The sequence below is a fragment of the Triticum urartu genome, chromosome 4A (assembly GCF_056163025.1).
Source record: "Triticum urartu cultivar PI428250 chromosome 4A, HENAU_Tu73, whole genome shotgun sequence".
NCBI lineage: Eukaryota > Viridiplantae > Streptophyta > Magnoliopsida > Poales > Poaceae > Triticum > Triticum urartu.
In genome coordinates, this window is record NC_141876.1 from 58,235,025 (window position 1) to 58,250,900 (window position 15,876).

The following is a 15,876-nucleotide window of genomic DNA, read 5'->3' on the forward strand; positions in this document are numbered from 1 at the left end:
CCAAGGTTTCAATAATACTTGTGTTTCTGATTTGTAACGTGACAATACTTGTTCCAAAATGACTTTGTTGATTGTTAATGTGTGCGCCTTCGCAAATCGGACAGAAAAATTACCACAACATGTTGGTGCCATGTCATGACACCATGCCAAGTTTTATGATTTTCATGCGTGTTTTGGATTTACAGGAATTAAAAAACCAAGTTTCTCAATCTTTCCGGCCAAGCCATGATGCCCAGTTGTTTGAATTTCACTCCCATCTCTTGCATGGGACCTAGAAATTCACCCAAGGACACACATGTGACTTTTCAAACAACTTTGATGCATTTGAGCATGTGCTTGTAGTTCAAAATTGAATTATGCACATTAAATACGCAGAAACTCAATTAATGTATAAAAAAGACCAAACGAATCCGGAATAATTCTAAAATTTAGCACGGTACTTCTATTTGGTCTAATCTGTCTGTGTAAAAAAATTAAGGTGGCAGAAGGCAATGTACATATGTCGTTTTACACACGGAGGTGACACGTTCCCTCTTGGAACCACGAGCCTTCTTGAGGGAAGCTCTGGTTTGCAAGAAGCTTACACCAAAGCTTGTCCCAATTCGGCCAAAAAAATTACTGCAGCATGTTGGTGCCATGTCATGACACCATGCCAAGTTTCATGATTTGCAGGCGTGTTTTGGATTTACAGGAATTAGAAAACCAAATTTCTCAACTTTCCGGCCGAGCCGCGACTCCCAGATGTTTGAAATTCACTCACATCTCTTGCATGAAACCTAGAAATTCATCCAAGGACACACATGTGATTTTCAAACAACTTTGATGCACTGGAGCTTGTGCTTGTAGTTCAAATTTTAATTATGCACATTAAATGCGCAGAAACTCAATTAATGCATAAAAAAGGCCAAACGAACCCGAAATAATTTCAAAATTTAGCATGGTACTTCTATTTGGTCTAATATATGCCAGTGTAAAAAAATTAAGGCGGGAGAAGGTAGTGTATATATGTCGTTTCGCACACGGAGGTGACACGTTCCCTCTCGGAACCACGAGCCTTCTTGAGGGAAACTCCGGTTTTGCAAGAAACTTACACCAAAGCTTGTCCCAATCCGGCCAAAAAATACCGCGGCATGTTGGTGCCATGTCATGGCACCATGCCAAGTTTCATGATTTTCAGGCGTGTTTTGGATTTACAGGAATTAAAAAACCAAGTTTCTTAATCTTTCCGGACGAGCCACGGCGCCCGGATGTTTGAATTTCACTCCCATCTCTTGCATTGGACCTAGAAATTCACCCAAGGACACACATGTGATTTTAACATATTTGGTGCACTTGAGCATGTGCTTGTAGTTCAAATTCGAATTATGCACATTAAATGCGCAGAAACTCAATTAATGTATAAAAAAGGCCAAACGAACCCGGAATAATTCCAAAATTTAGCACGGTATTTCTATTTGGTTTAATATGTCTATGTAAAAAAATTAAGGCCGGAGAACACAGTGTACGTATGTTGTTTCGCACACGGAGGTGACACGTTTCCTCTTGGAACCACGCCTTCTTGAGGGAAGCTTCGGTTTGTAAGAAGCTTACACCAAAGCTTGTCCAAATTCGGCAAAAAAAATTATCGCAGCATGTTGGTGCCATGTCATGACACCATGCCAAGTTTCATGATTTTCAGGCTGTTGTGGATTTACAGGAATTAAAAAACCAAGTTTCTCAATCTTTCTGGCCGAGCCACGACGCCTGGCTGTTTGAATTTCACTCCCATCTCTTGCATGGGACCTAGAAATTCACCCAAGGACACACATGTGATTTTTCAAACAACTTTGGTGCATTGGAGCCTGTGCTTGTAGTTCAAATTTGAATTATGCATATTAAATGCGCAGAAACTCAATTAATATATAAAAAGGACAAACGAACCCAGAATAATTCCAAATTTTAGCACGATACTTGTATTTGGTCTAATCTGCCAGTGTAAAAAAATTAAGGTAGGAGAAGGCGGTGTACGTATGTCGTTTCGCACACGGAGGTGAGACGTTCCCTCTCAGAACCACGAGCCTTCTTGAGGGAATCTCCGGTTTGCAAAAAAGCTTACACCAAAGCTTTTCCCAATTCTGCCAAAAAATTACTGTAGCATGTTGGTGCCCTGTCATGACAACATGCCAAGTTTCATGATTTTCACGCGTGTTTTGGATTTACAGAAATTAAAAAACCAAGTTTCTCAATCTTTCCGGCCGAGCCACGACGCCCAGATGTTTGAATTTCACTCCCATCTCTTGCATGGGACCTAGAAATTCACACAATGACACACATGTGATTTTTCAAACAACTTTGGTGCACTGGAGCATGTGCTTATAGTTCAAATTTGAATTATGCACATTAAATGTCCAGAAACTCAATTAATGTATAAAAAGGCCAAACGAACACGGAATAATTCAAAATTTAGCAGATACTTCTATTTGGTCTAATCTGCCAATGTACAAAAATGAAGGTGGGAGAAAGCAGTGTACGTATGTCGTTTCGCACACGGAGGTGACATGTTCCCTCTCAGAACCAAGAGCCTTCTTGAGGGAAGCTCCGATTTGCAAGAAACTTACACCAAAGCTTGTCCCAATTGGGCCAAAAAAATTACTGCAGCATGTTGGTGCCATGTCATGACACCATGCCGGGTTTCATGATTTTCAGCCATGTTTTAGATTTACAGGAATTAAAAAACCAAGTTTCACAATCATTCCGGCCGAGCCACGACACCCAGATGTTTGAATTTTATTCCCGTTTCTTGTATGGGACCTATAAATTCACCCAAAGACACACATGTTATTTTTCAGCAAACTTTGATGCATTGGAGCATGTGCTTGTAGTTCAAATTTGAAGTATGCACATTAAATGCCCAGAAACTCAATTAATGCATAAAAATGCCAATTCCAAATTTAAACACGACACTCATGTACTAGTTGCATGTTCATTGTATATAAATGTTCTAGCAATTCAAACACCATCCTTTCCCTCCGTAACACCATTTTGTCTTTCAAAACATAATGAAAAAATTAGGTATACCACAAACAGTTTAATAGAAAGAATCGTGTGGGATGCGATATAAAATATCTTGGCGCACCGTCTTGTCTGGCTTATGTAGGAAGCTTTGTCGTCTACAGTCCATTGCCCTCGCTTGAACACACTTGCACGCCGGTTTCTCATGGCGTCGAGCGAAAGTTTTTGTCCACCACAGAAATATTTATCTCCCCACCCCCTCCCTTCTACCAAAAGCCACATTTTCACTGTTCCTCCTTGCTTTCCAAGTTCAAACCTTCACTGCTGCTTACTGGCAGCTCAGCCTCCTCGCCGGCGACCCTTCTTCTTGCAGCTCCGCCTCCTCGCCGGCTACCCTTCTTCTTGCAGCGCCACCTCCTCGTCGGCGACCCTTCTTCTTGCAACGCTGCCTCCTCGCCGCCGACCCTTCTTCTTGCTGTGCGGCCTCGTCGATATGGTCAGGTAATCCACACCCCACCCACTCCATCCTCCCGCTTTCCCGTCCCACATGCCCCGACCGACGAAGCGACACCTTCCACCGAAATCACTGCCCCCTCCTCCAATTAAGTGCCGCCCACAGCCATTTTACATGCAGTATAATGTGGAGCTGAGTAGCATGCGGCCGCATGCGCGAACGAGGTCGCTATGGTTGTCATGCGTGTTGACCGCCAGATCTTGGAGGAGCACCTCGTCTTTGAGGCCACCGTCGACACCGCCACGCGGTTGTCTACTTTAAAATACAGTCCGTGATGTTTTCTTGAGGCCACCGCCAGTGTCTTCTAGTAATTTGTCCTCTGTAATGTTAATATGCAATCTGATGTTCAGTTCAGTTTGGTCCTCTAAAATGTAATGTTCAGTTAACACTTTGGTCCAACAATTGCTACATTTCGTAGTACTGTTCTCAAGCATTCTTTGTTTTGTTAACTATTTTATCTTCGAGTACATGTTTCTATTCTGCAATGTCGTGCTCAGTTAACTATTTTGGTTCATTTGGTCTGATGTCCATTTAACTGTTTGGTTCAGTTCTGCAATTTGATTTTCATTTGTTGTGGGTACAATTTTGTATTGTTATGCATGTGACACCAATCGAATTTGGCTGTACTCAATACATATTCTACTGATAGTATGGCAACTCTCAGTTAACCTGATCAAGATCTTCCTTATGTGTGTTGCAGGGAAACAATGGGAGACACTGTGGTTTACCATCGAGGTTTGTTCAAGCAGGGTCCTTTGGCTAATAGCACATTATTGTGCAGTTGCAGGAATCATTCTAATATTTAGGTTTCTTACAATTTGGTCTTGCACATTAGGTCCTGCTGTCAGAGGTTTAGACCCACTGTTCGATCCATTTTGCATATGAGAAAATGAGAATTCCATGAATATCAGTCAAGTCAAGAAACTCAGAAAGATTGTTGGGATGAAGAAACTTGCGACGAATAACAACAAGATCTTTGTTTGCGCAATGAAGAAGACATCAGTCAACTATAGGATGGTACCAACTCTTTTACCTTGTTTTTACCCCTTGCGCCATTTCAAAATTTACAACAACGATTTATGCATAGCTTTGTTTTCAGTACTTTTCAAAGCAGTTCACCGATGATTACCTCTCAAACCACCTGCATGGTCAAGAAGCGAGGAAGGGATTCATTCAACACCCACGATACAATATTGAAGTCTTGCTGAAGAGGACGAAGGTTGGGCGGGCAATTATCCATAGCCACTGGCCTAAAGTTGCAAGGACATTCAACATCACTAAAGGCTCAATAATTGCCTTCCGCTTCTGCAGTTTCCCAGATGAGATTCATCTGTCTATTTGTCGTGTATGATGCTACTTTCCAAAGGTTTTTGATACTGTATGTGAAACTTGGTGGTTGGTGCTGTTGTGTAATAGCGTAACTGAGTGCCGAAGCTATCTGATGTAATTCGATTATGAAATCCTGGTTGCTCTTATATGGATATGAAGTATCTGGCGTGTCTTATAAGAAATATCAGTTTGATTAGTACATGGATTATCAATAATAGGCTAATTACCCTACTTATTGGGGTTTTGTATTGCAGACGGTTACTCAGACAGCACCGTGGGCGATGAACTCAAACAACCTGCACGGTTTCTAGAAAGTAGGCGTGTTCGATCAACTAACAATCACACACGGCTTCCGGCAGCGAACTGTTTGCGTTAGGCCACCTTGCACAAACATTTCCACACAGAGAACTGTGTGTGATATACATACGAATGGAAACGTTTTCCCTGGATTGACTGTGTAGGATGTACATAAGAACAGAAACGAATTCCTTAGATTGACCGCGTGTGATATACATACCTACGGAAATATTTTTCTGGGATTCACCGTGTGGGATGTACATACCTATGGAAATGATTTTCTCGGATTACCATGTGGGATGTACATACCTACGGAAATGATTGGGTTTCGATGCCTCGCCAGATCGCACACGGCCCCAGCCTGGGTCCCAGGAGGGCCTATCTCCGACGATTTCTGGGTCGTGTGGGAAGGACACCCTATCACACACACTCACTTGGCGACGGTTCCAAATATCGTCGTGGAAAGGGGTTAAAAACCGTTTGTTTACCACGTCGTTGTACCAGTGGCTAGCCACCAAGGAGGACAACGCAAGCCACTCCGCAGCCTCGAGTGGGCCAAGGAACCTATGGAAAGTGAGGTTTCGTCCTTGATCCTCCACGGCCATCGCCACCCAGATCGATGGGTGCTCAGAGATGGCAAATAATAAAGGGGACCGCACCCTAAGGGGTTCATACCCGGACCAACAATCCAACCAAAATAAAGTGTTTATACCTCTATTAACCGCGACAACCGCCCCATGCGGAAGATCGGTTTGAGATATTGGACCGTCTGCTAGAACTGGGAGCCTCTGGCGGTGAAGCAGCACGACAAGGATTGGCCCCTCAAGTATTTAGCTCGTATCCAGTCAAGCCAGAGGCCGTCGTCCCCTCAAACGATGTGCTAAATCCATTTGGTCATTAGGCATAGATTTTTTTCGAGCAATTAGGCATAGATTCATAGGTCTGGTGGAAGTGATGCCCAGACCCCGGATATGTATGGTAGGCTACCAATTTAGGGTGTTGGTCCACCTAAGTAATAGTAAGTATACCCCGGATGGGTCTTGCACGGTTTGTGGCCTAGCAGAAGATGTTAATCATGTGTTTTTTAGATGCCACATAGCCAAGTTCGCGTGGAGTGCGGTTAGGGATGCATTCCACACGGATTGGAACCCTGCATCAGGAGATGACTTGCTCACTTTGCTCAAAACACAAAATGGGTCCGGCGCTGGAATAGCTTGGCAATGCGTAGGTGCGTTATTGTGGGCTCTGGACGACTCGTAACAAAATTACAATTGAAAAGAAATTTCCTAACCATCCCGCTGATGTGATCTTCAAATGCCACCTATTCTTACAGAAGTTGATACCACCAGAGAAGGAGCGCGATGCTGAGCGCATGATGGAGGCCATGACGCGTATCAAAACGATCCAGACAATGGCAAGATAAGAACCGACGCACGGATGAGATGCTTTGGGAAGGCCTTTTGTTTGGCGAAGCCTCGTGTGGCTGCTGAGTACCATGGATGTAATATTTAAGCATGCATGCTTCTGAACCTTGTGTGTGTTGATGGTCGTGCGAAACTGCTTATTGTCTTTTTGTTTTCTTAAAACCTTGTATGACTGCTGCCAAATGGTTTTATTAATTTAAAGCCGGATGTTTCTAGTGTCTTTGTTTTAAAAAAGTATACCCCGGATACGTCAATCAAAGAAAATGTAGCATTCTCATCAGGCATCGTGTCCCGAATCTTGAAGCCTGCTCCACCATCAATAACCTTGACACAACATTCCTCAAAAAAAAAAAGAAAACTTGACACAACAAGTGCCACCATGTGCAGCCGCGCATTTCTCAAGATAGGGTGGGATGTTTCCAGAGAAGAGGAGAGGTGGAGAAAGCCAAAGCAGTTAGGCGTGCACAAATATAAGGCAATCTTGGCGATCTTTTCCCATGTGGAGTGAACTTTGCTTAGATAACCACGCCGCCACCTGCAATGAATTATTTGCATCGTCTGGTCCCCGCCCTTTGTCTCATCACCTGAGAACCAAAAACTTCTACAACCATCAATTGTTCAGACCAAAAGTATATAAGATGTACCATCATATTGTTCTACAATCATCATAGACAGTTAGCCTTTTAGGGTAGAATTAGTATCCCAAGTGTTTTACAGACTACAGGAGAAACACATAAATTGTAACAAGAGCTAAAAGCCTCTTTTGATTCAGAAGATTCTAAAAACGCAGGAAAGGAAAGGAAAAAAAAACAAGAATCAGCAGAAATTGGATTGGAATGCATGTGTAAAACAAAGGATGGAAAAACATAGGAATTTTATACAGGAATACTCCACATGGAAAGGTATAATTAGCATGTTATTATGCCACTAAGGATCTCAATCTCATTCTTCATGCGGAGGAAATTAAAAGAGGTCCAAGTGAATTGTAAAATATTCCTGCATTTTCTCTCTGAAACTGAAACCAAAGAAAAATCTCCTCTATTTTTCCTGTGTTTGCTCCACTATTTTTTTGAACCGAAGGAGGCCTAAATATATGAAAAATTTACAGCCATAATAGACTACAAAGAAATAATTAGTAAAAGCTCACAAAGGTTGTACTCCCAAGCACGAGATACTACATCAAATTATATATGCTCGTATGGAAATAACAAAGGTCATTCCTGGGGTGAACAAAGTAATTTCTAGGGTTGCACGTGCCATATTACTTGTTATGTATAAGCACTGTAATTTAACACCTCAGTTTGTTCCAAACATATGTATAAGCACTATAGTTTAACACCCCAGTTCGTTCCCAACATATTTATTTCCCCATTAAACGGTTCAAGTATCATCTAACTTCGATGCAGTCCGGTCGTCCCCTATTTCTTTTCATCACCTCCAAACTCTGTAGAATTCCCATTCCAGAAGACATTTCTATTATCAGATGGATCTTGTTCTTCACTGCTTAGAGTGTGAATGTTGCCACCGAACTGTCGGGGCCGCCTTCTCAAGGTATTTCCAGAGCTATGAGTAGCTGTTTGTTGACTTCCATCACTACGAAGAGGTTGGGATTCAGAGCTTGGTCCTGCCAGAGAAGTAATCATAATTTCACTAGTCAGAAGTGGGATTTTTTTTCAAAAATACTACTCTGCAATCACGATCAATCCAAATAACAGACCAACAAGGAAATATCAGCAGAAGAATCTAGATAAGAAAACATACTGTACTGCTGCGAGCCTTCATTTCCCAGTCGATCAGGATTTGATGGGGTGGGATTTCCTCTCAAGTAGGACAATGGATTCACGTATGATAACGCTGCCCCCAGAAAACCCCAACCACCCGACCTGTCTGTAGCCCCAGTGCGATCCAGATCACTGGATGGCAATGACGATTGGTGCCTTGCCACTTTAACAGATTGACGATTCGGAACGACAACAAGGGCCTGGCGGGTTTCAATACCCAGCTCATACAATGTGGTTTCCAGATCTGAACAAAAATTTGATGATCAGTTAGATCCAACAATTCAACAGTATGATCCAAAGTTAGTATAATGAAGTAATGAGCTTCCAAATAGAAAGTCTTGTATAAAATCACAACATGGATGTTTGAAAAAAAAAAGTGATGCAATCTCAGCACACAAGTAAACACAATGGGACCATACCCGAAACACCTTATTCAAGTTTACATCATTACAGTCAAATGCCCAGGAAGTTAAAGTTAACCAGCAGAGCGGGATTCACATGCAGGATTTTATTTTGAAGTCTATATGAAAAGATTACTTATCTGAACTAATAGCAAGACAGAGTTCAAGCATACATGACCAGCTTATGGACCAAATGAAAGCCTTACTTCATAGTCCATACTATCACTCATACCAAGTAGATGGTGCATTAGAATGTGTGGCCGTGTGCAACCAAACGTTAAGCAAATAAATGGATTAACACTATGCCTATATAGTGCAAGTCCTGGTAATTCATCAGGAAAGTCCTGGTGAAGCAAAACTTCAAGCCAACCTTTGGTGTATATTTTAAGCCAAAAAGACACTCGCGTAGATCTTCAAAATGGTACACAAAATATTTAGATATTTCACATGCAAATACTAATAGTATATTCTCACCAAGAATCACTCTGTTCCTATAAGCAAGACATGATTTTTTTTTCGTGTAATTTCTGTAAAACAAGGCTCAACCTCAATTCTTCCATCTGTTTCCTAATTTTACCCCTCCAACGGTCCACACCAACTCATCCACCTGCATACCCCTTCGACTAGGACGTCTCCTTTTTCTTTCCTTTTCATTCCACAGTAACTCCTTGCCTCCCCTATCCCTTCGCCTTCTCCTTTTCTCTTCCACAGCGAGGTTCTTCCTCTTTCCTTTTCTCAATGGCAGACCCAGAAATCCCCAGCAGTGAGGAGAGAGAAGTCTGCTTGTGTCATACTGAGTAGTAGGTAGGTAGGTCGTAGATTAATTTGATTAAGGAATAGTTGCCCCCCCCCCCCCCCCCCCCCCAAACGATGTGCTCGAGGCTTGAAGCCCACACGCCCAGCTACAGGCCCATTACTAGTTGGTCAAAACGGCCTGTTTAGTCTAGGGAACCCTCATCGTCTATCCATTGTTTCGGCGCCGACGCGACACACAACCCTCGCTGCGTGCCTGTCTCTACGGTAGTTATAGGAGAAGGGCTGGGCGCAGACGGCACTGCATAACCGATCCTGATCGACGGCAACGGCCGAAGCAGTTATGTTCCGTCCCCGTCGGGCGACCGCAGCGATGCTCACGAAAATCCTACAGTCAGTCTCTGCTTCATTGATTTGTATCATACGTGTTACAGGTCTACATCAGGCAGCAGCAATTTCATGATTTAGATGAAATTAGTTAGGTTAGTGATTTCTTCTTTTATTCTGGCGTACCAGTATTGCAAATTAGTCATGATGCATTGGTTATATAATTTAGAATTATTTTTTCATAAATTGTGTTTGTATTTGTGTAGTCATGAAGATGAAAACAGTATATTTTTGTCTATAAATGTAACCTATTTGCATTGCCCCGCTGATTGTAAGATATATCAAAAGGTTGCATGCATGGAGTGGATACCAGATATCACGTGGATTTCTGTGAGGCCATTTGCATGCACAGATATGAAGCAAAGACAACGAAGATATGGCAACTGCCAACTGGTGAGAAGATTGCGTGTGGGCTTATAACTGGAGGGGCAAAATCGTCCAAGCCACAGCAAAAATTGCGCTGCAAGTCGCTGCTTTGGTCTTAGCAAAGGAAGATTTGCACCTTCCTTCAGAGATCGGAAGGAATGGTTAGAATAAGTAATGGTGAAGAGTAGAGGCAGAGGGGAAGAATACCTGATGGTACAAAAATCTATCTACAAAAATCTATTACCGCATATATTTTACATGCTATATTCCTCATAAAATTAACTAGTCTTAAGTCTTGCTAACTCTGTACCATTTATAAAGCATGCGAGCATTTCAATTTTTCTTCTTATTATGAACTGTGCCTTATGAATTTAATGCTAGCTTCTCTCTGCCCTAGTTTATTTACTCTCTTTGCTGGGTATTTATACACAGCTATCAATGATACACATTATTTATCATCATTTCAAAGAAAATGCAATGACACGCAACAAATAATTTCCCCCACTGGTAGTAGGAAGCAGGTTTGTGCAACATGCAAGCACACTTTTATTATAAAGAAGCTTATCATAGATTTCAATCCAGGAGGCAAGTTATTGCTCATTTGCAGCTAATTAACGACTAATAACAAAGAACAAGCCCTCGTCCATGCAAAAACTGAAGACTGTGAGTTAAGTCCCTTGAAGTAGAGAACTGAATGGGATTGGTCTCTGGTCAAGATGCAGGATAAAACAAAGCTTTATATTCTAAATATGTCCATAGGTGCAGGGTGAAGATTCAGTACCTTGTTCCGTGAACACTTTTCTAGGATAAAGCATTGCAAGATTATATGATCCAATCCCACTATCTTGGTTTTCATCCACAAAAGTCTTCACCTTCCTTAAAACATCTTCTTTTGTCAGTTTAATCTGCAGACTAGGTCCATCAGGCATACGAATGGCCAGCTGAATATCATCTGTCTTTGCAGAATCTGTGGTCACTTCAATAGCTCTGCTAGTAGTTGCCTTATCTTGTTCCACAGGCAACTGTGGAGTACTCCTAGTTGGTATGCTAGAAGCTGGCTTGGAGGGAACTTTAGTGCTATTCCCATCCACCATATTCTTCCTTTTTGGCGAAGGTGTACTGCCTGTCTGATTTGGATCTGTGGAACTGTCCACATTTGAGCTTGCTGGAAAATCTGGCAACAGAGCCTGACATGCTGAATCTAGCTTTTCCTCAGCGGTTATGTTGCATGGAGCTGAATCTGATTTTGGGATTTCACTTGTCTTGAGAAGTTCCTGGTGCATATGCAAGCAGTGAGTTATCCCTTCTCTTTCTCATGCACTATACCGAACAAAACTTCATTCAACTGAAAGGTAGCAGACTATGGACAGACAAACTTACAGCATGGCTTGTGCTACTAGGTGGTTGTGCTACCAAAGCAGTAGAATTAGCAAACCCACGGACTGCAGAAGACTCTGAGGATTGACCTGATAAATTGGAATGATTTTCTGAAGTAGATGAACCATCTTCACCAGGCATAGTTGTCGAAGCAGTATTCGCAGGTTCAGACATTCTTGAAGCAAGTGATGCAGCTAACAGGGTTGCCGCTGTCTCCTAAAAAGATCCCAAGTATCTCGTATTTAGCAAATCTATAGCACTACTGCACTAGTGTGAAGAATAATCCAACATGGATCATACAGTAACAACTAACAAAATTATAAGATTTCCTATGGTTCCTCTGGAGAGGAAGACCACTCTTATTTTCTTTTTTCAAACATACTTTTTCCTGTAGTTCAATAAGGAAAGACCAGATTAGATGTAACAGTACACAAGTAAAGATCTTAAACAATACAAGAATGACACTTTGTCACTGTTGTTATGGAACCAAAACATCTCAAGCGGAATCTAAGGAGGTCAGATCACTCATGAGTATATTACTGAATTTTAATAAAAGAGTCGCCTATCTTCTTAGATTGATTAATATACTTTCTCTGACCCATGCACATGAACATTAATAATACTCCAGATTTGTACCACATATTTTTATTTATAGTGATATGATTATAAAGTCATATCATTTGGCATGTGGCAGAATTTAATTTAACTTACGAACTCGACAATTAATTGACCAAAATAAAAGAGACAAGAAGAGGCACTATTTATTTTATACCCTCACCGACATAGTTCTATTTGTTGGTACCAAATAGTGCTTTAAATAGCACATTATGCTATACAGCAGTTTATCGCTTTGTGCAGCTGTAGCGCCTTTAAGAGTTCGCTATGGCCCGCACGAACCAACTACAGCCCCTATATCATGCAGTGTGTATAATTGCAACCCTGGTCTTTCAATCTTTACCCCAAGATTTGACACAGGGACAATACAAATTATAGTTCTTCAAGTAAGTAATTTTGCTTAGAGATTGACTGGTTAACATCATATAATTGCAATTATACCTAGGCAAGCTGCACCTACCATTTCTCCGGTATCTTTTCCTGCCATTTGAACTCTGCCACTCAAAGTGATAAAAAGAGTGCAAGTATAGAAATGAATGCAACTGAAAATAACTACGGAACAGGCTTGTAATAAACTTTAACAACAGATCTATGTTTTACAGTTTATATACCTGCAGTTGAAGTGCAGCCCAAGCTTTATCAATGCTTTCCTTAAGCTCTTCTGGGCTAATATACCCCTCTGCCAGAAGACTCAATTAAGCACTGGTCCAAACTGTCACTTAACGAAAGATAGTTTCCACAAAGAAAATTGGAAGCATAGTTGTATTCATACCATGATTCCATAGCATAGCACCATTCAGTCCAACGACAGATATACTTGGGACAGACTTCTGTGGATCTGATTGAGAAAAAGTCAAGGATGAAACTGCACAACCAAAGTAGAACATTGTGATTATAGACATGAATAAACAAACGGATTCTTCATTAGCTGCAAGACCAGTTCCATGGTTGCTAAGATGAGATACATCATACAAGTACCAAAATAGCTGCGCTAAAAAATGTGGGAAATATACTGAAACTATGAAAAGTACGAGGGCAGGTATAGACGTATAGCACCCACATTATAACTATAGCAGTGAATAAGCAAATCCAACATGATCAGAAGGACTCTGGGATGGGAACATTAGATGGTTCGTTTTTGTGTTGGCAAGACCTGTATCGTGGGATTCTACTACTGTATGATGTTGGTAGGGTCATAGATCGAACAATGTGGTCTCAAAACCATATGAGTCTAGCTAAAACATATGTATCAACATAAATTAGATACTATGTAGGATTGGGAATGGAAAGGTTCCAATGGATTTGGATCATTTGGCATGGACACATCTCGACAACCATACATGGATTGTACGATATATGTCCGATAATCAATTAGAAGATCAGATGAGACCAAAAAAAAAAGGATGATTCATTTCTTCAAACCTCACTAACAAAGTGCCAAAGGCCTAACCACCAAAGTGTAGTAGTACTGCTAGTTAGTCCGACTACATATAATGCTTGAATTAGGGAATCAAAACAGAGTAACTGAACACTGGTCATTTTGGGCAAAACAAGAACGATACCCCAAGAGGGCAATATGTAGATCCATCGCACATGAGGACTAATCTTTACGTGAATTTTGTTTGTGGTGTTACATAAATATGATACCAACATATTTATTGCAGCAAACCATTTCTCTGTTTTTGCCATGGAAATTTTGAAGAACTACTTCAATCTGTGATAAATTATTTTATGTTTTTCTATCAAACCACTAACTCTCCATGATGTCAGTATGATGTGACTAACATGTTTCGCGATCGAAAAGAATTGTGAACTAAGGCTTATAGATGAAGACTGTCAAATATTTAATCTAGAGCTCTAAATCAATAGCATGCTGTCAATCCAGCAGCTAATCCAGAGCAATCATCACCACAGTATCATAACAAATATGTGTGTGGAAGGATACAGATAGCTGAAAATTGAAGCGCGTCAACATCGCCTTGTTTTAGTTGCAAGAATATGCAACATCTGCTTATCACTGCAGCCACCTGCGAATACCCCCCATAAGCAATTTGCTAATTCAATATGTAACTACCACAACAGAAAATAATCTTCTGTACAAGGGAGGAAGTTCAAGGGAACCCACATGTTCATCAACCAATGTAGACTGTTCCAAACTACTTGAGGTTTCATCTTGACCTGAAATAAAACAATAGATGTCCTGTCAATAGACTGGACTACATTCAAATAGTAGAATATCAGTCCAGACAGGATTGTACTGGATAGTATAGTTTCCTTATGCAGAACAATCATGGATATTGCCTATCATTGTCAGGCTACCAAAAAGGATGACATAGATAGCATAGCTACAAGATGTTGAATTCAACAACAAACTCACCTGATATGTAAATTACAAAGAGTTTTTTCTCCCTTCTTGATTGATTAATTGCATCTGGAATCGAACCTTTGTACGTCAAGGAATTGATTGTGATGTCCATCTACAGCTAGAGAAAAAGAAAGAGTATGATGACATGGACACTGGATCATGTCTAAATACCACGAACAGATTAAGAAATCAGAGTTGGCCACATTAATTATTAAAGAATTTTTTTCGTTACAAATTGTCTCTTAGAAATAGTGAGGTCAAATAATTAGATATTTCGCACAACCTTTCTTCTCCCTTTCCTTTTTCTATATTGGTTAGGAACTATAAGATCTTCCACAATTATGTTACTATGCATAGGGCAATTCACTAGTTGGTCAACAAAAGTTTTCACATGTAACTAAAAGAATCTCCAACAAAAAATATATATACATTTCATTCTAGTAACCAAACACGAGTCAAAATCACTAGATTTATTACAAGGGGAAGGAAAAAGGGTCGAATCATGTTCCCACGGTCTATGCCTCCTAAAAAGAACATCCTGTTGAATGATACATACAAAAAAACAGAGGTGGCAAAGAACATCACAGACTCGTTAAGCTTCACTAAAAAGTCAGGGCCAGGCAGGTCAAATATGTGCAGTAATCTAATCGAGGCAAAGCACAGAGAGAGCCAGTAACTAAACCCGGACCAGAAAGATAGCTCAATAATTCAGCGGAACACTGACACTGGTCAACCGGGGCTTACCAAGAAATATAGGCAGACGGTATTAGAAAGATCGGTCGGGGAACTCCAACGATCGACCCTGTACACTACACGCAGCACATCACAATTTATCAGAATCGCATGTCAGTTGTTGCAAATTCGCGGTTATTCTAATCGACTACCGGAACGGAACTACGCTCTACCACCAAGAACGGATCGCCGAAAACTACTGGTCAAGAATTCGGCGAGGGGGAGTGGGCGCCGACCAGTTGAAGACTTACAGGGGAAGGCCGATCCGGTCCTGAATCCGGGCAAGGGAGGTGGGTGGATGGGCGAGTGGGGCGGCGGAGTAGCCGACGAGCAGGCGGCTTCTTGGACCGGCGATGGTGGGCAGCCGACTGATACGAGTCTCTCAGGAGAAGGCAGAGATCGAGACGGAATGAAGCTATGGGAGAGGATGAGGCTGTTACGCTGGCCCAAGACGACGAACCCGATGAGGTCGTCGAGGGCTGGAACTGGGCCGGGCTCGGGCTGGCCCTGATTCATCTGATTGAGGCCCGGCCTGGTGAGCTAT

At 41.5% G+C, this 15,876-nt stretch overlaps 1 protein-coding gene across 4 annotated transcripts; it reads right to left on the reverse strand.

Annotated features, from left to right (window-relative positions):
- Positions 1-7,707: 7,707 nt before the first annotated feature.
- Positions 7,708-15,863, reverse strand: LOC125550614 (Ubiquitin-like superfamily protein). Of its 4 annotated transcripts, none has more exons than XM_048713639.2 (11): positions 15,584-15,863; positions 15,345-15,409; positions 14,613-14,712; positions 14,361-14,413; positions 14,181-14,262; positions 13,008-13,073; positions 12,847-12,914; positions 11,624-11,836; positions 11,025-11,517; positions 8,317-8,580; positions 7,708-8,179 (listed from the first exon to the last, which is right to left on the reverse strand). In XM_048713639.2, exons 1-11 carry the CDS (start codon positions 15,846-15,848, stop codon positions 7,974-7,976), a joined length of 1,875 nt encoding a protein of 624 aa, XP_048569596.2. In that variant the 5' UTR covers positions 15,849-15,863; the 3' UTR covers positions 7,708-7,973. The 4 variants fall into 4 exon arrangements, with proteins under 4 accessions (XP_048569596.2, XP_048569598.2, XP_048569597.2 ...); XM_048713641.2 differs by having other exon boundaries at positions 14,613-14,718; positions 15,584-15,736; XM_048713640.2 differs by lacking the exon at positions 15,345-15,409 and having other exon boundaries at positions 14,613-14,718; positions 15,584-15,728.
- Positions 15,864-15,876: the final 13 nt, after the last annotated feature.